This window comes from Trachinotus anak, unplaced genomic scaffold (genome assembly GCF_046630095.1).
Source record: "Trachinotus anak isolate AG129_WGS33_773 ecotype Australia unplaced genomic scaffold, CSIRO_AGI_Tana_v1 ptg000010l, whole genome shotgun sequence".
Lineage (NCBI taxonomy): Eukaryota > Metazoa > Chordata > Actinopteri > Carangiformes > Carangidae > Trachinotus > Trachinotus anak.
The window spans coordinates 1,668,788-1,694,205 of NW_027273861.1; the positions used below are offsets into that span (position 1 = coordinate 1,668,788).

The 25,418-nt window shown below is 43.9% G+C and overlaps 1 protein-coding gene across 4 annotated transcripts; it reads left to right on the forward strand.

Annotated features, from left to right (window-relative positions):
• The first annotated feature begins 888 nt into the window (after positions 1–888).
• On the forward strand, positions 889–23,895 carry b4galt6 (UDP-Gal:betaGlcNAc beta 1,4- galactosyltransferase, polypeptide 6). Of its 4 annotated transcripts, none has more exons than XM_071486800.1 (10): positions 889–1,997; positions 13,199–13,315; positions 14,689–14,802; positions 14,980–15,104; positions 15,192–15,308; positions 15,520–15,707; positions 15,810–15,932; positions 19,274–19,313; positions 19,743–19,844; positions 20,687–20,824. In XM_071486800.1, the coding sequence occupies exons 1-10, from the start codon at positions 1,883–1,885 to the stop codon at positions 20,690–20,692; spliced, it is 1,047 nt and encodes a 348-aa protein (XP_071342901.1). In that variant the 5' UTR covers positions 889–1,882; the 3' UTR covers positions 20,693–20,824. The 4 variants fall into 4 exon arrangements, with proteins under 4 accessions (XP_071342901.1, XP_071342903.1, XP_071342902.1 ...); XM_071486802.1 differs by lacking the exon at positions 19,274–19,313 and adding an exon at positions 7,878–7,941 and having other exon boundaries at positions 1,196–1,997; positions 20,687–21,783; XM_071486801.1 differs by lacking the exon at positions 19,274–19,313 and having other exon boundaries at positions 1,198–1,332; positions 20,687–21,783.
• Positions 23,896–25,418: the final 1,523 nt, after the last annotated feature.

The window sequence follows — 25,418 nt, forward strand, 5'->3', positions numbered from 1 at the left end:
ACCAAATAAAACTGAGAGTTATCATGATTAAATTCACTATTTCTCTGGGTTGGTAATTGTTAGAAACATTTGGGATAATGAAAGTACATAACTCAAAAAATATGTATAACATAGGTCATTTGAATGTTATAACTTTGTAACTTTAAGTGCAATGGATAATGGTTTGATTGGTAGGGCAATAAATAAGGGTCTTAAAGGGCAGATATAGTGCAGTGATGGCATCCTGAGCATAGAACGTGGTCACATCCCTCCTGTGTATGTTGTAATCTGAGTTTCTCTGTTCTCTGTTTTGTTAACCAGGCTGGACATGTGGGATATTTGAAACATTTGAGTCTCTCCTGTATGTTGGCCTTTCCCACAATTGAACACACAGGCACTGCCCACATGTAAGCCAACGGTGCAGTATGTGGCCTTGAGGTGAAAGCCACAGTGTTCAGGTGAAAGCGACCTCCCAGAATTTCCTCCATGGAAGAAACCACTTTTTCATCTAAAAAGGCTCTGACAAACAGAAATGAGACCAGTGCACAGGCCGACTGACCATGGGGGTTACTGAATCCTGGTTGGCTGGTGAACCGTCAAAACATCCAGAAAGTTTTTTAAGTTTTTGCTAGCTCTTTACTGCATGTCTTTACTGTCAGTGTTATTTGACCGACTGCGGTCCAAGGCTGAATTTCTCAAACAGAGGCCAGATGTGTGGCTGAGGAAGCTTTTGTTTTGGTCTGAGATGCAGGTGGTCTAGTACAACATCTAGTGCCATTGACGATTGTCTCCAGAGCCTTTAAAGAAATCACGACTAGGGTATTTCCTGACATATTTTATGTCATAGAATAAAATGTGAAAATGTCTTGAGCTTGTGTTAACCACGGACCTTATTTCAGTCATCTAACCAAAAACCCATTCAGAAAACCCAGAGACCTCTGGACTGGGGAAACGGAAGTGCTAAACTGATAACTAATTTCCTGGTTTTAGGAGTCATTCCTGCAGCACTCTATAATCACACAGCATCCATTTTGGGATTGTAGGCGACAACACCGTTGGACAAAATTCCACTTCGTGAACTTTAATTTCTTATGCTATGTTCTTGCCTACACATTCAAAATTTTCAAATGTATAATTAAGAAAGGGCGCTAAATAATTCAAAAAAGGCGCTACAGGAAGACTCTCCACTGCACCGCGCACACAGGTTTCCATGGCGACAAGGAGGAAGGGGAGGGGGGCGGTGCTACACCCACCGGAAACGGTCTCTGCAGTGCTAGCAGAAAATGACAAGGAGGCAGACCTGATCTTTTGTTTTAAGTCTATTCCTCACATGTCTCTCCGCACTTATGTGTGGTGAGTGTGTGAAATCAATGTGGAGACACCTGGTGCTATGACTGGACTCCTGAGTGCGCGCTTTGATGAAGTAGTGCGCTGACTGTTGGAAACATCGCACCGGCCGCCAGTAGACTGTGTGGGAGAAGCTGAGCGGTCCTGCCCCCTTCAATGACCAACCTTCAGTGCTAGCGATAAAAGCCTCGCTGGCGACACCGTAGCGATGGAAGACTATCAGGAGTATTCTTAAGTAGTATTACAGTTGAGCTCCCGGCCCGTAGGGTTACGGTTTCAATATGCCCGACCGGCAGTGCTCCATGAGGCTCACAGCTGCCTGATGTTAACGTTATAGGCCTGCTTTTTCCATCTGGAAAGTTCTTGGCAGGGGAAAGCAGGCCAGCTAGCCCCGCTAGCATTAGCTTTTTCCGCGCCGCGGATCTGGGCTTTTCCAGTGCGGGTTTTTCCATGACCACTCCATTGACATTGTTGTCTATCAATTCGAGGACGTTTTAACTCCAGTAAGTATTTTATGGGATTCATATCGGCGAAGGAGGAGCGGGCCTAAGCCAAAATGGTGAACTGGAGGCGGCTGCTGCGAATGTCCAACCGATCGTTTCTGGCCTTCATATTCTTCTTCTCCATGTCCACCACTTGTCTCTACTTCATTTATGTGGCTCCTGGAATAGGTTAGTAAACAGAGGTTTACTTTAAACGGTTTGCAAGGTAACAGTTAATGTTATTATGTCTGGATTATCTGCTGCAGTCAAGCGAGCTCCAACTGCTGTCACAGTACAGGCTAACGCTAGAATACTTAGCTGACAGGCTAACTAGCCCACAGTAAAAGGTCCACTCCGGGCCATGATGTCCAGCTGGCCCTCGCTATTTAGCGACATTGAAGACCAAAAGGCGTCTTCCTGTGATAGTGGGTTGAAATAGTGCCTAGATATTTTCCCCCTTGTGTTGTATTTATGGATGAGATATATATATATATATATATACCTGGCGTGTGACAGCAGACTTGTTAATGAATGGACTGTGGACATCACTGCTAATATTATGTCGTGTTCTACCCAGGCGATCAGAGTGTCCAGCAGTATGGACAAATTCAGCCAGTCCATGCATTTACATGTACTGAGAAGGGGGTCATGTCCCAGTGTTGTCATGTTCCTAACGTGTGCAGTGTCTTTGAATGTCCACCTAACACTGCTCAGAATATACACCATATTTTTTTCAGTGTCAAACAATATTATAATAATACCAAGTTTATTTGTAATGGAAATATACTGCTGAATGAAGTTAATGAGGGTCATACCTGTCACCTGACCTGCATCGTCCACTGACATCCATGTTATATTTTACATATTCTTTTATAGGAAAGAATATATTGAAACTTCATCACCAACATTTGAAGTCCTAATTAATTAAACTACATTTTTTCTCTGTGACTGTAACAGACTACACTTACATTTATTTTGTAATTTTAAGTAATCCTGTTAAGTGTAACTTGTAACCAATGTTCCCTCTAAGCTGCGCGCTTGCGCAATCGCGCACTGCTCACACCTTCTCAGCGCACAAGAAAATCTATACAGCGCATAAAATAAAATTCAACATAAACTGTAAATTAATTAGAGCAATAACATTTTTTCTGTAACTTTTTGCAGTGTAACACAGTGAGTGACAGATGTCCAGCCAATGATACGATACGCTTCGCTTACTCTACGCAGCCAATCATAGCATTGACATTGCTTGCGTTGCCCGAGCTGATGTGTGATGAGGTCAGTGAGACTGAAATGTTCATGTTTAATGATGAAATATTGATCAGTCTGTGGATCATTGTTCTGATCAAAGATATCAGAGCTTTAGTTTTCATTTGCAGTTCTGCTCACAGAGTCTCCTCATGTTATTCTAAGCTGCAGTGATGAAGAGGAGAGTCAAAGTGTCATCACTGTCAGGATCCTGTGAATGAAAGAATCTGTGTTCAGTTCAGATGAAGCTCTAATAGCTCTGATGTAGTTATTTAGTGATAAAGTCTCCTCTATTTGTTAGAAGCTCTGTTTTAAAACCAGAGTGGATACATGGAATGACTCCAACAGCAAAAAGAACCAACTGATTTATACAAATATTTAGTGATCTTTAATATTAGCACTTTATTCTGAACTCTTCTGTCCCTGTCAGGATCCTGTACAGATGATGACTCAGGTTTTCCAGGTATCTGATTGGTCAGTAGCTTGGCTGTTGACTGGTTTTGACATGATCTGGAGCAGGTTAGGAGTTCAGCATCAGTTACCATGGTAATTTACCCCGGTAACAAGAGATCCACCATCATAACCTCAGATCCTACTTGGCAGTACAGACCCCTGGTCTCATTCACAACTGCAGTTGCCACAAAATTATTGAATTCTTTGGCTTGAATGCTGATGATGTGTATGATATGTATATGATTGGTAAGACACGTGTACAAGTGTTGGAGGAGAGGCAGTTCTGGGAACAGTCACTGAAGACTTGTATTGGCCTGTAGCTGTACAGAGATAAGATGGCAAAGACAGGGTGGTTTGTGTTCCACATTTAGGCTGTAGAAATGGCTTCTGTTTTGTTGTGCTGAATTGCCTTATAATGCAAAGTGTGAAAGTGTTACATTATAGGACCAGGTACTGAAGCTGCTGCATTAAAGCAAAAAGGCTTCTGGACTTACCATAGATGATTCTCTCTATATGTCAGGGCTCCACACTGACTTTTCCACTGGTGGTACTGGTGTGACTAACTTTCTCATTTGGTCACATGATCTGGTCGCATACTTCGTCGTAGTATCACATATATCCATTTATCTTAGATGACTGTTTCAGCCACATGGCCTGGCCCTATGTCCAGTTCATTTAAAACAGTCATGCTAGCAGATTCAACAGACCTCTTCAGTGGCAGCCATTTTACTTGTAGATGAAAATGCATTAGTGAGTCCTCCCTCAGTCATCAAACCTGAAGCATTTTAGTTAAATGGTTCTGATTGGTCAGAGCTGTTTCAGGGCAAACAGAACAGGAGGGGGCCAGACCCCTCTGTGGTATTAAATAAATATGAGCTCGCTAATTGGTCAGGTTTCCAGGCTAAGACAGCATAGCACTGTCCTCGTACTGCGTTAGCCCGTGGTGCTGCGCATCGCTGACTTAATATGATGCATGCTGGTTAGAAATGTTGTCTGCTTGTGACGATGCTGCACAACATAACCAGGTCACGTGACTTTAAAACTTTCAAGAGCAAGGTGGCTGCAGTTCTTTGAGTCAGGACCCACAGTTCCTGTCCTCTGGCAGCACCAACTGGGAACCACCTCTGTGACCACAGAGCTGTGTCACGATTAGCTGAAGGCTTCACTGACATGCAAGACGTGTTGAGTTCTATTATCTTCTGTGGCTCTCTGCAATTTATTAGATCTCCTTCTCTGGCAGTTCATGTTTACATACAGACGCCAACACTAGTTTTCATGTCTAGTTCAAAGACATCATGTTCTTGTTCCTCATTTGTAACTGAACCACTGCCTATGCTTGCACTACTGCAGACAGTATATCACACAAGTTGTGTTTCTTCTGACAGTTGCATTTAGTAGTTTCTGTATAAATATTGATGAGTGTGTAGGACAACTAGGGTGACTAGTAGGGATGCACCGAAATGAAAATTCTTGGCCGAAACCGAAAACGAAAAATGAGGAAACCAAGACCAAAAACCGAAAGAACACCGAAAGAAATGATTATGTCAATATTTTCAGGTGATAAATTAAACCCGACATGGAGAAACTCTTTGCAGATGCACCCCCTCTTGAAATTTCAGCATTGCATGTTTTGCAAATCGCTATTCGTGGGTCTTTCTCTGAGATAGTGAAATAAGTCCACACCGCAGACATGCCGGCTCTTATCCCATTTCCCGCGTGCTGCTGGCTGCGCTGTTTGCTTGCGATCCCCGTTTCCCGCGTGCTGGACACGCTGTCTGCCACGTGATCACAAGTTTCGGCCGTGTTGTTTCTGTGATTTAGGTCTTTCGGCCGAAAACCGAAAATGCACTTTTGGGTCATTTTCAGCCGAAAATTTTCGGTGGCCGAATTTTCGGTGCATCCCTAGTGACTAGTTTGTAAACTGTATTATCCAGTGACCAGGATTCAGCTCCTTGTGTAGTGTTCAGTCACGGAGAAAAATGTTAGCTTCTGAACATTGGCTTGGTGCAGGTCTCCTCTGAACGTTAGCTTGGTGCAGGTCTCCTCCATGGATGTATTATAAGACCTGGATACGGCGCCGCCGCTCAGCCTTGCAGCCAATTTTTTCCAGTGGCCACTCGTGGTATTGCAGCGGAAAATCCCCCTGTGGCCCAAAAAGCATTTTTCCCATAGACCGCAATAGTAAAAGAGAGGCCTGTAAAACTTTTAACAGGACACCTCCAGCTGTGCACACAGCCGAATATCAATCTTTCTAATGTATATTTTTAAGCCATGGGGTTTTAATCTGTGTAAAAGTTTTTCAAAGCTCAGAAAAGTCTTTTTTTTCCTGAGTGACGTCACCACTGTGTACGTGCACTCTATCCGCGGTCGCGCTGTGTCTCGGGAACGAGCATGGTTGCTAGGTTACTGCTAGCGTCGTCAGGACGAGAACAAGTTAGTGTGAAAAGTGAATAAACACAAAGGCGAGTTTTCTTCTACACACATCAAGGTTAATTGATTTTGTGATTTTTTTTTTTTTTTTTTTGTCGCATTTATTTGTCACTTTTTACACTTTTTTTCAGGAATGTTGTTTTTAATCGATATATTTGCCGCATAACCGGATTCACTAAGACGCCGATATGATTTTTCTTAACTTCCTCCGTAACAGTTTCTTCAGGTATTTTAATTTAAGTCATTGAGCTTCTGTGTGATAGTTTCTGTGATGTGTGAGCAGCAGTGTCTCATCCTGACTGCAGGTCACCAGCCTGTCATCAGTCACAACCACCGCCTTATTATTTTATAGATGAATGACCTTCACTGTGTCAGCGGGTTAAACTATAACTGACTCCGGCCTGGATGCAGCGTCCTCTGGGTCAGCAGCAGTGGCCTGAGCCGCTGCAGCCCGCTGCCCCTCTCTGTCCCTGAGGGGAAGAACCGTCCTGGACGTCCTCATCATCGTCTCTCCAACTCCCCACGTCCAGTGTGTGCTCATTATACAGTAGCTATATGTTCAGTGGCATTCATCATTTAAATTAAATCTTTATAAAAAATAATTTTGATATATTTTTCATTTTCAAATCAAATATCTGTGAAACAGAACAGTGAAAAATAGAAAGAGCAATGACGGGACATAAAGCTTAACTACAGCACTGCAGTTTTTTTAAAGAAGGCATGCCGTATAAATCTGCTTCTCAATGAGAGAAAGTAAACGTAATAACTTCATCTGATGAGTTGCAGTTATCTGTCACATACAGCATCCATATCTTAAAATTGCCTAAAAGACAATTTCAACGTAATATTTTTTTTTAATGATTTTTAAAAAATGTTGATTCCAATGTGACTTTAGGCTCTAAAGCTTCAAACTGAATTTTGTTGCCGTTTTAAATCCGTGGTTTAAAGCCCTGGGCCGGTCCTGTATTAGTCTGTTACACATCAGTCCGCCAGCAGAGCACTCGAGAACGCGAGCGGCAATCGAGAACGTTTTTCGCTCGTTCTCGTTGCCCAAAGGCATGATGGGAGAGACACTACTGCGCAGTCTCTGGGCCGCATAACGCGGAAGTAACCCGGAAGCCAGAAACTTTTTCGGCGTATGCACCAGGCGAGCAACTTGTATTGAACTGAATGGGGGCCATTTTTAGATCCGTCATCCAGTTCTTATAATACATCCATTGTCTCCTCTCTGAAAATTAGCTTCGTGCAGGACTCCTGAACATTAGCTTGGTGCAGGACTCAGATGGTTTCTAGCCTGCTTTATTTCCTGGGATTTGTGAACACTTTTCTGCTAACAGGCATGTGTGGGTTCTCAACTAGTCTGAAGTCAACATCCAGGTGGGAACTGCCAGTTCATGCTTTGCTTGCTCTGAGTGTTTAAGCAGGTATAGAAGACAACATATAATCCTTAAAAGAATCTGTCCTTTTCCTCTTTGTGAGAGGAGGATGATGCTGTTGGCAGTGTGCTGTTGACTGTGGCAACATTTGTACTGTCCTTCACCAGCTCAGTGTGTGTCTGTCAGCAGGAGAGATGAGCATCAGCTGCTTTGACCTGACTCTCACCCGCTCACCAGCCAAGGCTGTCCTGCTGCTCTGTGATAACACTTTATCATCCCCACCGTCCTGTTCACTTAGAGACACAGGCACGCACACACGCTGAAACTGCTGTATGCTAGGGTTATGTGGTATGATTGTAGTGGAGTAATTAACTTTTGTTAACTTTATCCTAAAATTTGATCAGATCTTCATTTAATTTGCAATAATGAGCAAACACAATCTGTTTGAACCAATTACGGTACACACTAATCATTGTGTTGTTCTTGTCCATATTGAAAACGTGATTCAAACATTAGGTCAAACAACCTGCTAACACTTGCTAACGCCTGTCTTCTTCATCAGTGCGACTCTCAGGTGACATGACTCTGCAGTAGTCAGGTATTTATCAGCTCTGCTCAGCAATGATGTAAGTATGACACCAAGGTGAACTGATCAATTTTCACCTGTAAACACACCTGTAACCTGTCCACCACAAAACTGTTCAGGCCTATAAGTGTGAGCTGAAGTAAGTTTCAAAAACACACAATCACTGACTGAAATGTGTCACACAGAGGCTCTGACACAGACAGGAGCTCCAAACTGTCAAACTGTCTCTAGATGGACATGGTTCAGGTTCACCACACACACGGAGTCCTGTTGCCATGGACACCACAGAGGAAGCTGCTGCATCACTGACCTCCACAACACTACTGAACATGATGGTCTGATGAGACCGAGGCTGAACTGATGAAGAATTGGCCCACCAGGAATCTTCTTGCCTCAGCCTGCATCAGCCGCTTGGTGCCTTGTATTTACTGTTCTTAGTCAGAGCATGAATCATTTCACCACTGACCGATATTTTTATGACCAGACCTGCGGGTTAACCGCGGTGAACGTGGATATAACTGGATCACTTCCATTCACATACAAGCTGTTTACTGTCATAACAAAAATACCAAATGGATATATTGAATTGTCTAAATGTATGTTTTAGTTAATAAACACACACACAGCCAAGACACTGCTGCTAAAATTAGCAAAGAAATAATGTTACCAAGCAGCTGCTGACTGTTTTAATTTAATAGCTAATAAGAATTACATCCATTAAAATGTGTCCATCAGTTTCCTTGCAACATATTAGTGAGGTCCTGTGAACAAGCTGTGACTGAGGGGGAGGGGGGGTGGACCAGTGTTAGGAGTTCAGCACCTAACATTTCAGGTCTCCTCTTGAGTGACCGTAATCATAGTAGCAGCAGGAGAACAAGCGCTTCAGTTCAGCTGTTCAGTTCAGTTTGTTATTTGCTAAACGATAGTTTAAAATAAATAAATTAGAGACTATAGGTCCTTTCAAACACATTTTTTATCATCCTCATTGTAGCTCAGGTTCCTCCATTTCTCTGACCATCAGTTTCTATCTACACCTGGACTGGAGTCCACCTGTGGTAAATCAGCTGACTGCTTACACACCGGTCTATATCAGGTCTCACAGCTGACGATGCAGATCAGAGCAGAAACCATGAGGAGACAGAACTGCTGCAGAGCTCAGAGACAGGATTGTGTCCAGGCTCAGTGAAGGTTCAAGAGCTCAGTGGTATCCATCATTCTGACATGAAGAAATCTGGAACAACCAGGAGTATTCTAGAGCTGGACCTGGACTAACTGAGACATCAGGGAGAAGAGAGGAGACCAAGAACCTAATGGTGACTCTGGCTGAGCTCCAGAGAAACTTCTAGAGGGACCACCATCACTGCTGCTCCACTGATCTGGGCTTTATATCAGAGGGTCCAGATGAAGCCTCTCCTCAGTGGCAGTCTGTAAAGAAGCAGGAGTCTGAGACCGGACTGAACAGGACTCTGAGACCGGACTGAACGCCTTCAACTGGCTGAGACCTGCTTGGCATGTTCACAATCATGAACACTTTGATTTCAGAACTGAAAATGAGCCATTTCCCACTGATGTGTTTGAGTGTGGTCAAAAACGTGGCGTTTGACAGTGATTTCAGATTTAGCTAGCATGCTATAGCTAACGTGCCAACAAGCTAGCTAATGTTTACACATAATAAATACCAGAGAGCTGAAGACATCCTAACTTTGCAGAAAGCAGCGAGGCTTCATCAGTCAGTGATAAAAACTGAAGGGAGTGCACCAGGGTTTCAGCGTCACTTCCCAGAGTTCATTGCCGAATATGCCATTTGTTTGGACTAGTAGAAGAGCAGCAGATTCCCTGTGTGTTGTCTATTTCCTGTATTGGTGCAAACCAAAATACATCTTGTGTCCTTCCTTTTCACACTATAGCTCATATTTCTGAATGGTAGAAACTTTGTGTACAGTTTATGTTGGCTGGTCTGTGATTCCACATGTGTTTGTGTTTTAATACACAAACTATTAACACAATACAATCCTTCTCACCTAAAAACAATTGAGCAGGTTATTCTGAATGTCCTCATACACCTGGTTGTTGACACCTTGATTGATACACCTGGATTCAGCACTGATTACCAGATTCATGTTTTCTAATTGATTCAGGTTCTATAATAGATAGATATAGATAGATCTATAGATTGATCAATTTGACATAGAAGTCACACTCAGCCTCACTAGGCTGGATGTAGTGGCATTTACTTTCACTTTGACAACATGTAGTTCAGACTTGTGCTGTGTTCTGATGAATGTAAACACCACAGCTGCATGAAGAGCAAAGAGAATAAAAGTGAATTAACCACAGAACACCTCTGCTCCAGGGACAGTGGTGTCTTCAGGTGGTCTGTCTCTTTGAATTGGGCTCATTCACCTGGACTCAGGGATGAACTGTTAAACCTCAGTCACAGAAACCTACACTTGAATTGTGGATGTTGATCCTAATTCTGGAGTCAGTCCACTTATTGACCTTGTTTTCATCAAGGGCTCTACTGAGCTGCTTCTATGTCAAACCTGGAGGTCAGCCCATCTGACCCCTGACGCCGGACACCTGACACCTGATACCGGACTCTGGGCACCTGACTCCTGGCACCTGACTCCTGACCAGGGATGGACCGATACGGGTTTTTTGGGGCCGATGCCAATACCGATTTTTTTCCATCACCCTTAGCCGATGACCGATTATGGACTGCCGATTTTCTTGGGCCGGTTTTTGGGGCCGATACTACTTTTCCTCCCTCAATTTACATCAAAAAATGACACAATAATAACAGGTCTTAAACATTTATTTACCAGTAAAATTTAAAACAATTGAAGTATTGCACACAGTAATGAACAAGCAGCACAGTGTGCACACTGCACAATACTAAATTTTAAAGTGCAAATGGCTCTCTTAAGATAAGGAAAGTGTAAACAGCAATACAAAACAAAAAAAAACAATGTAAAAAGAATTGTGCATAATATGCACTTTAGTCCACTTCTACTCTTTAGTTACCCCACACACCCCTCACTGAAAGTTTTTAATAATCCCAGTTTAGGAGCTGTAGGATATAATGGAGGAAACAGACGCGCTCTGCATTTTCTCCTGTCAGCCTGGACCTCTTTTTCTCATATATCTGGCTGACCTCACTGAATACCCTCTCGCTGGGAACAGAGGAGGGGGGTGGACTGAGAAATTTTCTGGCAAGTGGAGCTAGAAGGTACAATCTGGATGCATTCTGCTTCCACCATTAGAGTGGCTGGCCTGTCTGCCTGTTGATCAGTGGCTCCCTCAAGTATTGATCAAGCTGCTGCGTGAACTGCTGCTCCTCCTCATCAGTCTCCTCTGGGGTTGGTTCATGTGCCCCAAGAAGTTTGCCATACATCTGTTCTAGCATGTCAGACGGACTAGCGACTTCCTCCTCTTGTTCCTCTGCCCTTCTCCGTTTTGGATCTTGGCCTCCTTGAGCTTCTGCCGTTTTCTGTTTTTCAGCCTCAGACAGAGTGGCATGCTCTTCCTTTATCCAGTCCTTTGCACTGCTCAGGGTGCCAGGAGCCAAGGCATGACCTTTGTAACGAGGATCTAGCAGGGTTGCAAGGACCAAGCATTTTGTTTTCTCTGCCTTCTCAAATCTGGTCTTGAGGCTGTCCAGCATAGTCGCTCGGAGTGTTCCGATTCCTCTTGCTTTGGCACCTTCAGCTTCCAGCAACATTTTCAGCACTGTGATACAGGGAATGATGCATGAAATTGTGGAGTCAGATCTACTCATTTCAAGTGTGATCTGTTCAAGTGGGCTCAGTGTTGCAATCAGATTTTCCACAAGATCTCACTGATCTGCTGTTAAGACAGATATTTTTCCATGTTCCCCTGCATATACATTAAGTGCTCGCTTCTGCTCCAGCATGCTTTCCAGCATGTGAAGTGTGGAGTTCCAGCGTGTTGACACCGACTGGATTATTCTGTGCTGGGGGAGGTCAAGCTCTTTTTGAATCTTCCTCAAACGCTGTTTGGCCAGCACTGAATGGTTAAAATGGGTAGCGGAAGATTTCAATTTGGCAATGATGTCTGCCACTGCTCGCTGGCTGTTTATCCCATCATTAACCACCAGCTGAAGTGTGTGAGCACTGCAGCTGAGATCAGGTACTTCGGCAAGCCTCATCCCTTTGATCATGTTGGCCCCACTATCACGAAGTACAAGCACAACTCTCTCTGTGTCGATGTTCCAGTGTTTCAGCAGACTGAGGAACATATGTTCCTACATCACTAATGTATTCACCTGTGTGAGAGCAATACATGGCTTTAACATTAAGGACAATTTGTTTCCTTTGCCAATCTTTGTCAATGAAATGACAGGTCAGGCTCATTAGTGACTCTGTCTCCCCAGACCAACAGTCCGTTGTAAACGCCAAATAAGGACCTGCGCTGTCCAACTTGACCAACTCCTTGATTTTGTCCTCTACCTTAGTGTGTACATCTTCAAAAAGGTCAGTGCGATAATACTTTTCAGTTTTAAGGGAGTATCTGGGCTCCAGCAGTGCCACCAACCTTTTAAAACCAACACCAGAGACAACGGTAAATGGCTGATTGTCTGTGACAATCATCTCAACTATGGCAAGATCCACTTTTTTGGACTTGGTCTCAGAATTAGGCCATTTCCTTTGGGCATCGAACATCTGTACAACAGTAGGCTGTGTGGAACTGGCTGAAGAAGAAGAAGTGGAAGCTGCTGCTCTCTGGTCCCTTTCTTTTACGGCTTCATTGTAGGCCTCAAGGTGGTGACGTTTCAGGTGGCTCCACATATTTGAAGTATTTTTAGCTTTTCCTTTTTCAGCCCGCATGCTCACCAATGAATTGCATATCATACACCTAGCCCTCCTGGACGTTGGCTCAGTAAAATGTTGCCACACTGGGTTCTTTCGTTCAGCCATCTGTATGATGACCTGTCTGTAAATCATGCCGCGAAAAAAACATCGGTGAACACACGCGCAAATCGACCGATGCCGATTCGCGTAAAAAACGCAAATATCGGCCCGATATATCGGCCGGCCGATGAATCGGTCGATCCTGACACCTGACCCCTGACACCTGACTCCTATATTCATCCTGTGATATATGTGTATTGTTGTTAACTGTTGTTCGTGTAGCCTCAGCTGTTTCAGTGTCTGTAGCTGCAGCTTGAGACTCAGGTGTGTCGTTGTAACTCAAACAACATGTACTTTGTGTTTTACAGTAAGTGGGGTCTACATGTATGTGAGTCACTAACATTTATTCTCCTGTCTTTCTGTCAGCCAACACGTACTTCTTCATGGTGCAGGCTCAGGGCATCATGTTAAGAGACAATGTAAGGACCATTGGCCAGATGATCCGACTGTACACCAACAAGAACAGTACACTCAATGGGACAGGTGAGTGACACGAACTGTGCGGTGTAACAGGTGTGTTCAGATGAAGCAACAGGGAAATAGACTAACATGTCCACCGTGCTGTGGCTGCAGGAGACAAGTTTATAAAAGGACAGCTCAGGAGAGAATGAATGTGTTTGATCACTGCACTGATCAATGAACTGGTTACACAATCAGTTTCATAGAAACCTGATGACGATGACAACGATGATAGATGATGATAGGTGATGGACAATGATGATAATGATGATAGATGATAGATAAGATAAGATTGCCTTTATTAGTCCCACAGTGGGGAAATTCACAGTGTTACAGCAGCAAAGTGGCAGTGCAGAGAACAGGAAAGCTGCAGAAACTGCAATAACAAATATTTAGAACGATAAATAATAACAATATAATAATGTACTAAATATATAGATACAAAAAATTACATATTTACAACAATAGTAGCTAATGCATGAGGTTGTTACGGTGATGAGTTGTTCCTTTTCTGGTGTGTGTGGTTGCTGAGCATAGTGTTCTGACAGAAGCTGGAAGGAAAGACGGAATCTCTCCTTCACACACCGTGGGTGCAGCAGCCTGTCACTGAAGGAGCTGTTCAGTGCTGTCAGAGTGTCCTGCATGGGGTGGGAGGTGTTCTCCAACAGGGATGATAGCTTCGCCACCATTCTCCTGTCTCCCACTACCTCCACTGAGTCCAAGGGGCATCCCAGGACAGAGCTGGCCTTCCTGATCCTCCTGTCAGCAGTGGAGCTGCTGCTGCCCCAGCAGACCACACCGTAAAAGATGGCTGATGCCACCACAGAGTCGTAAAAGGTCTTCAGGAGTGCCCCCTGCACCCCAAAAGACCTCAGTTTCCGTAGCAGACTAGCCGTTGCTAGAGCCGTTGTAGCCATTGTAGCCGTTGCAGACTAGCCACCGTTAGCTCGTCCATCTTATTGGGGAGAGATCTTACATTCCCCATGATGATGGAGGGGAGAACTGGTTTGACTTCCCCGTCTCTTCCTCCTCCTCAGGTTGCGGGGAATGTCGGGTCTCTCCTCGGGTAACACCGCTGTGTTACAGAGTGCCATCAGCTGTTCCCTGGTGTAAACAATGGAGCCGGACAGGGACGTAAACAGAGAAAAAGAAAACAGTAGAGCAGCCAGTACGAACACCGCAAGATTATGTGTGTCCATAGTGCGCGAATAAGTGAAGCTGACCGTTGATCAAAAATAAAATTAAAAGTAGAAGAAAAGGGAAAAAAGCTCAACAATGAGCAGGAGCTGCCGTAACAGGCTGCCACTTGTGCTGCGCCATGGAAACAGAAACGATGAGATGGCGACGACAACGACGATGATGATGATGATGTAATTTCTGATCCTGGTCTTCTGCAGACTACCCTGATGGCAGTAATTCCAGTGAATACCTGGTCCAGCCCACCACCTATCTCCCAGAGAACTTCACCTACTCCCAGCACCTCCCCTGCCCAGAGCGACTTCCTTCTATGAGTGAGTCAGTCAGCTGTTCACTGCAGTGTCATACAGACCTTTAGTCTCCGTCATGTTCATGTGTCCAGCAGCAGGTGGAGGTGTTCAGACATACACATCAGACACACAGCAGCCAGAAGCAGGTGGCATTTGCCTTGTGTCCCTGTGAGTGTTGTGATGCTAATGTGTGATCCACAGAGGGCCTTATGAATGTCAACATGACAGAAATCCCCATGGAGGAGATGGAACTCAAGTTCTCCAAGTTCTTTGACATTGAGTTTGGAGGCCACTGGAAACCAAAGGACTGCAGACCTCGCTGGAAGGTGGGTCTGTCCTGCAGAGTGCACTGGTTTAAGATGAGTGTTGGTGAGAAAAAGCTTCTGAGTCTTATTCCACTGTTTGTGCTGCAGGTGGCCATCTTGATTCCTTTCAGAAACCGCCATGAACATCTCCCCATCCTCTTCCAACATCTCATCCCCATGCTGCAGAGACAGAGGCTGCAGTTCGCCTTCTATGTCATCGAACAGGTGCTCTGTGTGTGTGTATGTGCTGCAGTGATGGTGAGGCACTTTGTCTAATGAAACTGCTCCGAGCTCATGCTCTGTGGCTTATACATAAAGGTTGAAGGTTGAAGAGCATTGTGGGTACTGAAGGCGGTCCCTGAAAGCTCCAGGCTCATTGTGTGTGTGTGTGTGTGTGTGTGTGTGTGTGTGTGTGTGTGTGTGTGTGTGTGTTCAGAGTGGGAGCCAGCCCTTTAACAGAGCCATGCTGTTTAACGTGGGGTTCATGGAGGCCATGAAGGACTTGGACTGGGACTGCCTGATCTTCCATGATGTGGACCACATCCCTGAGAATGACCGAAACTACTATGGTTGTGGTCAGATGCCACGCCACTTCGCCGCCAAGCTTGACAAATATATGTACATGTGAGTGTTGCCAACACACAATATGATGGGATGTTAAATAAGTGCAGGTCATGTGGATCCAGATCACGTAAACCTGAGTCTAATAGACCATGTTGTTTCCAGTCTTCCATACAGTGAATTCTTTGGTGGTGTGAGTGGACTCACTGTGGAGCAGTTCCGCAAGATCAACGGCTTTCCCAATGCATTCTGGGGCTGGGGAGGAGAGGATGACGACTTGTGGAACAGGTTAGTCTACAAATGGGGGTTACAGTGGGGGAGAGGGGGTGCAGCCTTGACTCAAAGATCATGGTGGTCAGGAGGTTGAACCTGACCATCACTGAATCCAAAATGGTGGCAATGTTGACTTATGATCCAGCAGCCAATGCAGTGTTCATGTATATGTCAATAACCCCCCCCCCCACCCTGCTTTGGGTTGTCAAGTTGAATTGTGGTTAAGAAAGACGACATCTCTGTCTGTTTTGAGTCTGCTGGTGTTACAGGAGTGTAACGATAAATAAGTGGAGAACTTAATGATGACAGGGCCAAAACAATGGTGGGGCCAAAATATAACAAGGTGTTGGATACAGTGTGAATGAAGCAGCTCTGTAGATGAGGGTGGGGGCCAACAGGTGACTTAACATCATGACACAATAGACACATGTACTTTTTCTGAATGCAGTACAACAGCTGCATTACACAAGAGGTTACCTGCACAGGTATCTGTGTCACTGACAGCATCACAGTGAGTCCCAGCAGAGGGCGGCGCACCACAGCAGACCCACATAAATGTACAAACAACAGAGCATCTGTTTTATGTTTGAGACATGATCCAGAATTATTAGGGTTGAATTATATTGGATTTTTGCCAATATTCGTAATGCCGGTATTTTCAAACATGATTTTGCCGATTGCGGATACCAATACCGATAGACAGGTACACAAACACACACACATATATATTAGGGCTGTCAAACGATTTTTTTTTTTCTTATTTGCGATTAATCAATCAATCAATCAATTAAGCGCATGTTTTTGATTATTTCAAATCAAAAGATGTGCAACGAGCCAACAACGTTTCATCCAAAGGTCGGTGGCAACTTGCACTCTCCAAAATAGTGCTTTGCCTGAGCCCGCTAACATCAACCTGATTAGCTGTACTAGCTGCATGCTTAGCTTGTAGATGGTAGCTTAAACTTTAAGTGCTTCGGTGATATTTTAATTCTATTTTACACAAAGTGCATATTGCTTTTGACTTGTTGACTGAGCTGTCTGGGAGTTTTTAAAAATAAAAACAACTGTGTTGTTGTTCATCTCCTATCCATCTCCTGCACCTATCTCTCTGCTGGCCAGTTCTCTTCTCTTCTTTTTCTCTTCTTTTTTCTATAGCGCCAAATCATAATATACATTATCTCAAGGCACTTTACAGGGTAAGGTCAAGACCTTACTTTGTTAAAGAGAAAAACCCAACAGTTCCCACAAAGAGCAAGCACTTGGCGACAGGGGGGAGGAAAAACTCCCTTTTAACAGGAAGAAACCTCCAATAGAACCGGGCTCAGGGTGGGCAACCGTCTGCCTCGACCGGTTGGGTTTAGGAGAAGATAAAAAGAGGGGGTGGGGGGAGGAGAGAAGAGAGAGAGAGAGAGAGAGACCAGGAACAGCTGTGTAGGTAATGTTTGCCTTACAACACATAACCATGAGTCTGTCTGAACTAGAAGCTAACGTTAGCATGTCTGATGTGTAATTATGAAGATATCTGATAATTTATTCATCCGTAGACAAGCTCTGGGTAAGTTATATTTTTATTTTCAACTCATTCGATCTTCACCAACGGCAATTCAGGCACTGGATTTAAACACTTTAGGTCTCCCAGAACTGTCCTCCTTTTGCCTCCATACATTTGACTTGACATGAAGTATCTTGCTCCGCCATGTAAAATTGTTGTTGGAAGTGTCTGTGGTAGCTTGACAACAAGTAAGGGTGTGTCAAAGGGTCAAAATAGCAGCAGCCAAAGATTCGATCCAGAATCTTTGGTAACAGCACCAGTGATTGTGTAAAATAAACAATTTGAGGATCATTTTGCCTTTTCTGTGAGTTACAAACATCACCAAAACAACCCAGTGACAAAGAGTTAGCTCTATAGTGCACAAAGATATGCTGTGTTTTTAAAGTAAAATACATTTTCAATGAAAAAGGAAATCTTCTACACATTGTTCTTATGCGCTCAATATAAAAGCAGCTGTAGTCCAGACCTGTGAGCAACTAACATGACTGTAACAACCCAGACAAACAGTGAACTAACGGGGCTGACAAACTTCTGCTGACTGGTAGGGTGGTCCACAGTTTTTCAAATAGCAGAGGTAGGTCTCTCTGCACAAGAATGGACATCTCTGCTTTTTCATAGTCTAGTCGATTTCTCTTTTCATCTCTCACATCAGAGACAGCACTCAACAACCATTCTCTGTCAACACTGGGGCTGGGCGTACACAGGTATTTGTGTGCTGCATGAGGAAGTGCAGGGAAATGAGCCAAGTTGCATTTCCAGTTCTAGTAGTCCAATATGCTCCTTCTGTACAGCTTGTAGGCGACTGCATGCAAGTTGTGAGGGCTTGAAATGTCCCACTTATTCTCCTTTCCCTGGCCACAACATCTGCGACACTGCGCTAAAACAGGACACCTTCATGCACGGCCAACTGCAGCGTGTGTCCCCACGCATGGTAGATTTGGCACACTGAACTTCACGTTGCATACATTGTCACGCTGTACTACGTGCACACTCTGTTTTGTTATATTCCATTTCCCTAACATGTTATCAAAAGGGGATGCAATTGCAGTGGTTGTGTGCGAGCCGGAGCACTTCTGTGAGTGGAGGACCGCCTTTTTAAGGGTGAAGTATGCGTTTGTCCACTGGGCAGTCGGGCTCAACATGATAACAGGGCTAGCATCACTGGTGCTTTACAAGCATTGCAAATAGCATTTTTGTTGTCTGTTTCAGATAGCCCAAAATACTTCCATACAGCCATCATGTTAAGGCTTGCTGCTTGCACTCATAGCACACATTTAATCAAGTGAGCATAGTTAGTCTGCAGATGGCGATAATGGACTTTTTAATGTTTCATATCAGCCGATACCGATGTTGTGCAGAATTATTGAAATCCTGGTCTGAGCTCCAAATCTGTAAATATAGATTTATCCCGTTAGGAGTCATCATGAAGAATAAGATCATAATCATCACCAGCATAAAAATCTATACATAAATGTAGTTTCAAAACTGCTCACTGCACTAAAAAGTAACGTCAAAACTCTTTATAACCTACTGATGTCTGATTATAATTCATTCTGGTCTCTACACAGTTGCTTATTTTCATATGATTATTATTTTAATGGCTCAACTCTTTCTACTTGTGTATTTCTTTCATGTTATCTTATTTCAACATCTTTGTGGTTATGAGTATTTATCGTCCATGAATTATGAATAAAGTTGTTTTTGAAAAAAGAAATCCTAGTGAGTGCAGTCAGAGTCTTTCAGCACCACGGTATCTTTTCCCAAGTCCTTGTGACCTCTCCTTCACATCTTTCCTTGACCTCAGGACTTTTTCCCCCGAGGTGAAAGGAGAAGTGGGTAGAAAGGTAATTATTATGATTATTATGATTTTTTGACCACAGCCTGACAATTCTACACAGTCTAGATCAGACCAGGAGTATTCAGTGAAAATTCAAAGAGGACAAGATTTGTTTGTCTTCTCATCTGGAGGATAAGGAGTCCTGTAGAAAGTAAAAAGTTCATAACAGGGAGTTTTTTTAGTCTCAACCATTTTTTAATAAACAGTGTGAATAGCTTTAAACCTGTCTTATATCCCACTGCCACCACGTCACTGTGTCAGTCAATAATCAGCTGTTCAAATCAGTTTCAATAGACTGAACTCTGCACTTTGTGTTGTTGACTGAAGTGCATCACATTGATGTGAGGTTCTGTGTCCTTGTTGTTGACTGAAGCTCATCACACTGATGTGAGGTTGTGTGTCCTTGTTGGTGTAATGAAGCCTGGTTTCTCCTCAGGGTTCACTATGCTGGGCTGAATGTGACGCGGCCAGAGGGAGAAATTGGCAAGTACAAATCAATTCCTCACCACCACAGAGGAGAGGTGCAGTTCCTTGGCAGGTGAGAACCTGAATGAGCTTTGTTCTCAAGTAGAGCCAAGTAGAAGGTCTGAACTACGCCACTTACACGCAGAGTTTAATCAAATGTAATTTTGTCCATGAGAAGTCAATTTAATTCATTACATGAGTGCATAGAACTTCATTTTACATCATGACAGTTAAAAGCATAAATTTATCAATAGTGATTGGAATTGACAAGATTTTATTGATACCACTGTCTTTATCAATTTACACTGACACGTGTTCACACACTGACATGTTCACACACTGACATGTTCATACACTGACACATGCTCAAACACTGACACATGTTCACACACTGATATGTTCACACACTGACACATGTTCACACACTGACACGTGTTCAAACACTGACGTGTTCATACACTGACACATGTTCACACACTGACACATGTTCACACACTGACACATGTTCATACACTGACGTGGTTACTTTCTGATCAGCAGGTTATAGTCACTGCCTCATGCCATTGATCAGATCTATAAACAAACAAAAACCTCTGACAGGCACAAAGTGACAGAGCAGCCCTGAAGACCCTGGTGACCTCTGACCTGTTTAGACCTGTCATTAACATAACTCTACAAAAATGAATTAGTCCACTGCAGAAAATAGTCCTCAATAAGTGCACAGTTTCTGTGACTAAACTACAGTGAGCAGCTTTTTTTTAACATATTAAAATGTGTATTTGATGTTTGTTGTCAAAGATTTGTGTCTTCAGCAGGAACTAGCAGCTTACAAAGCCTCAGACTGTAGTGCTAATAATTAGATCTGTGTGACTGCAGAGCAGCAATATTGGTGGAACTATCACTGTGTGTTTGCAGGTATAAACTGCTGAGGTATTCCAAAGAGCGGCAACACCTGGATGGCCTCAACAACCTGCATTACAACCCCCATGTGTCCCTCAGTAGCCTCTACAAGAACATCACGGTGGACCTGTACCCGGAGCTCGCCCCCATCACAGACTACTGAACTGCCCCCACAGCCCCACCCAAACCCTCCTCCACACCCCCGGCTCACCCAGCTCCCCTCTGGCCTGGCTTCCTAGCGCCCCATTCAACTCTCTAGAGGCAGAGTTGCGGGGCGGCGGGGGGGGGGGTAGGTAAATGTAATGCTGCCAAGAAAACCTAGAGAGGAAAAAATTTAAACCGAAAAAAAGAGGCAGTGGCAAGTCTCTCAAACTGTTGATAGTGTGTGTGTGTGTGTGTGTCTGAGAGTGTGTGTGAGTGATGGGTGAGTTGCTGCATGTCTTTTTGTCTGTGCCGGCTTAACTACTCCAGGTTGACATGAGTTGGTTGAGGTTGGAGGGAGCAGCAGCTCTTATGTTTACTGCAAAGCCTTAAAGTGGCAGAACCACAGCTCCCTCTGCTCGGCTCCGCACGCTTCACTTCTGATGTATCACCGTCACCTTACCAACTTTCTACTATTATTTGGTTTCTACATATCATTCTGTTAGGCTCCTCTAAAGGAGCGATCTGAGTGAAGTCAACATTAATGTTTGTGACGTACATGTTTTATTTTGATATGTGCTATTTATTTTATCTGACTGAGGATGTCTGAAGAAGCACTCCAGTCTGTGTCACTCAAGTATTTGCTGTTTGTTTGCTGCACTGCTGCTGAATCCGCATGAACATGTATGTAAATATCAGCCTCTTAAAGCTCGAACACAGAACATATATGTAAATATGGGCCTTCAAATGCTCGGGCATATTACAGTGATATTCCAGTGGGTTTGAATTTTATTTTGGCAGCTACCTTCGTTCTGAGGATTTCATAAGAGTGAGTGGTCTCTTCCGAACAGGAAGATCTAACAGTATCGGATGTTTGACTAAAAAAATATCCAAATATGAAGATTTGACATTATCTTTTGCATGCCTTAATTTATTTTGTTTACCAGACATAAATTATTTCATCAGTTGGAGATGTGTATATTTTTAATTTTGCCTTTTGTTTTTCTTTGAGTTGCACTGTGTGAAAAAGTAGAGCTGCTCCTCAGTAGGAGGCGTGCCTCCTCCAGTGTCAGCCATAGCAGCAGGAGTGTGTCCATGCAGAAGCTTCTCTGCATGATCGTGGTCACATGACTGTACATTTTTGTCTCAGATGTTTTTTATGATTTTTATTGTAATGATTTAGTGCTGGACCACGTGATGCAGCTCTTCATTGTACTGTACTGTAGGATGGATGCTGCGAGTGTGGACTGAGGTGTGAGGGCCACAATGAGAGAACCGTAGTGTTAGCTGCTGTTCTTGAATGGCACCATGTTACAGTCAGAGTACAGACGGAGGTAGATGTTCACTGTTGGACTGATGTTAGATCTGGACTCTGGCCCTTTTTCATCTGGACCCTGGTTCCTGTCTCATGGTGAGTCTCTGAGAGCTCCCCTTGCTGTAAGATCTGGTCTGTGCTGGTTCTACACCTCACTGTGAGACATATCAGCTCCTGATGACCGAAGACCTGGAAGAACGGTCTCTACATCACTGCAAGGTCCTTTTAATACCTGTTCTGGAGCTTATGATGGTATCACATGATCTTCATCAGCAGATGGAGTTTGCCCTGTTGAATTGCAGATAGATAGTAGCAGATAGACAGGTGGGTAAAACTGTCTGCTGATGAAGACCATGTGAAATGATGGAAAGCTGCAGAGCAGCTGTTCAATGGTCCTTGTAGTTCAGACATAATGAGAGTGCAGTGTCAGTAGATCAGATGATTGACACACAGTTTGATCATGGATCAATTCTCATTGATCATAACCTGAAGATCAGACAAATCAATATTTGAATCCCATTGAACTGATCAGTGATCAGACAGTGATTGATGAGGTCAGTGTGGGATGACAGGTGCAGCTGTGGTGTGTGTGTGTGTTGTGTTTACTTTGTGGAACAAGATCCAGGTGTGAAACGACCACAGTGATGTTAAAGTGTTACCTGTCGCTCAGGACACTCAGGCTTCCTTCACACAGAGGCTGTGCAGACTTCTGCTGGATATCACCCCCCCCCCCCATGTGGCTCTGATGAGAGGACATGGTTAACGTCACACCACATGTTCAGGCTTGTTTACAGGTCAGGTGCCCTGATAAAACAATGTGATTTTCATCATTTTGATATTTTGGCACTAGTAACAGAATGATCAACGTGATATCATTGATGACATCACCAATCTCTTGGCCTCGTTCTGAGTGTCAGTACCTGGCCTGTGCAGTTCTCACCTGGTTAGAGAAGCAGACTGTTGCCAGGTATATGCAGCAACTGAACCAGTACTTACAGTTTGACAGACAATGACTCGGCATTTCAGAGGGTCAGCCAGGTTCAACCAGGGTTAAGCAGAGTTAACTAGGGTCAACCAGAGACACTGACCTGTAGTCTCTAAGTCTCCTTTCCCTGTTTGTTTCACGTGCAGATGACTAATAAAACACTGTCATTCAAAACCCTGAACCCTATCCTACCCATAATGCATCTTTCATGATTGGATTAAAGCAGATTTCAAGTTTGTGACACAGACTTTGTTACAAATGTGTACTCTCCAGGCAACATGGTGACATCACTATGACATCATCAGTGTTATTTTGTCAATCACAGCAGTCAGTGTTGCTGGCATCAGGCAGGTCAGTCACACTGATTCATCTCACCAAGGTTTGTGCTTTATTTTTCCTGTCGTTCACTGAGAGCAGTTAATGTTGAGGAGGAGGATGAGGAAGAGGAGGAGCTTTACACCAGCCCACTCTTCAGTCCATGATGGATCCTCACAGGTCTCTCCTGCCAAAACTCTGGTCCAAATGTTCAGTGCTAAACCAGAGAATATGTGCGATCAGGTTTCTCGTTAGTTTTCGTCCTGGGCTCTGGAACGTGTCAGTGATTCAGCTGAGGTTGACTCTGCCCACCTCCTCAGCCCTTTTCTAACACGACTGCCAGATGATCTGAGAGTGTTCAGACCATTCAACATCTGTATTCAGTTTGCAGTATTTCTTTGTGCCTTGAGCTCTTTTTCTTTTGTCTTTGATTAAACTGAAGAGATTAAAAGGTTTTGTTTTACTGAACTGTTTGTACTTCATGTCAATCATACGAGTTGGACTGAAGCTTCGGTCCTGGCTGCCCTGACATCCTGTGTGACTGCCTGCAGACCATGTTTGACAGAAGTGTTGCCCCCGTGTACTGACAACACAACTCTGAGCTGAGAGTTGAGCTTTCATCTCATTGGCTAAGAAATTGACAGAAATCAAACATCTTTGTCCAACAGAGTGAGAACAACCATGATGATGCCCCCTTAGGCCTGAGTCTGTATGACCTCAAACACATGAACAGAGTCACTGACCTCCACGACCACCTGAGCAGGTACACAGAGGCTTTGCTTCTGTGGACAGTGCTGCAGAAAGAGTTCACACTGATGATGTGTCCATGCTGTTGAAATGACCCCAGTGTTCCTCACTGTCGTGTGGACATTTGTGGCAACACAATGGTGTTTTATTTTTCCGTGTGAATAATTCGAACCAGACTGATGAACCAGGCTGTGTGTGTGCTGGTGCATTCAGATATACCAAAGACGTTTGTCCACTAGAGAGCACTGACTGCAGACTGTCCTGCTCTACACATCAACTCAGTGAACCACAGAAACCCAGGATTTCTGACCCGGGGTTTTTTAGGATCAATGATTGACAGGGACAAACGTGGTCCAGAACTGATCAATAATGGTGAAGAAAAGCTGCTGTGATGAAAGCAAACAGGTGTTTATGGTTAAACAAGGATGTTACTCTTTCACAGAAAGGCCTCTCTCTCCAGGAACTCTCCCTATCATGTTGTCAGACACAACAGTAATCTGAACATGGTACAGGGACGAACTCAAACGTGTGTAGCAGTTCAGTGTTCTTACTCAGTATTGGACCAACTGCAAAGAGTTAATGTTCCTGTCAATCATTTACACATGAATATGTGGGAGAAATGTCAAAATAAATACAAATTCTTACATCAAAAAAACACCAGAAAATGTACCAGAGCTTTTAGCCAAATCATGTTGCCTTCATTTGCAGATGATTGAACATGATGGTAACAGTGGAATAAATAAATCAAGAGGGATCCCTGCAGCAATGGAAAAATGAAGGCGTGTGTGGTAGTTCTCATCGTGGCCGGCTGTTCAGTCAACAGTAGATGGACTGATGACAGATGAGGGTCTGTAAATGAGGACGTTAGCCATTAGAAACATGGCTAACAGAAAGAGTTCCTGTCTGAACTGTTACATCCTAAATGTTTCAAAACTGCCTCTTAAATCAACTTTTCACTGTCCATAAAAATTCAGCTGACCATTAGCTACTGGGTAGCTAACAGAGTAATATCTCAGTAAGTGTGTGTTTAGCCTGTTATCCTCCTGGTGAGGGAGGGTTGTATCACATGACCACGTTCACTACTATCGCACTCCTCTGTTGAAGTAAAAACCTCAGAAACTGAAGCACTGAGGGTAAAGACTGAACTGTACATTATCCTGGGAGGAGCTTCAGGACGCAGGTGTATTCAGACAGGTGGACAAAGCTCCTTCGCTCAGCCCTTTGGTCAGCTACGCTCTGACAGG

Coding starts and splice junctions, on each gene's coding strand:
- b4galt6 (XM_071486799.1), top strand. CDS start 1,883: ATGGTGAACTGGAGGCGGCTGCTGCGAATGTCCAACCGATCGTTTCTG. Junction 13,316..14,688: donor CAGTACACTCAATGGGACAG/GTGAGTGACACG, acceptor GGTCTTCTGCAG/ACTACCCTGATGGCAGTAAT. Junction 15,708..15,809: donor CTTGACAAATATATGTACAT/GTGAGTGTTGCC, acceptor TGTTGTTTCCAG/TCTTCCATACAGTGAATTCT.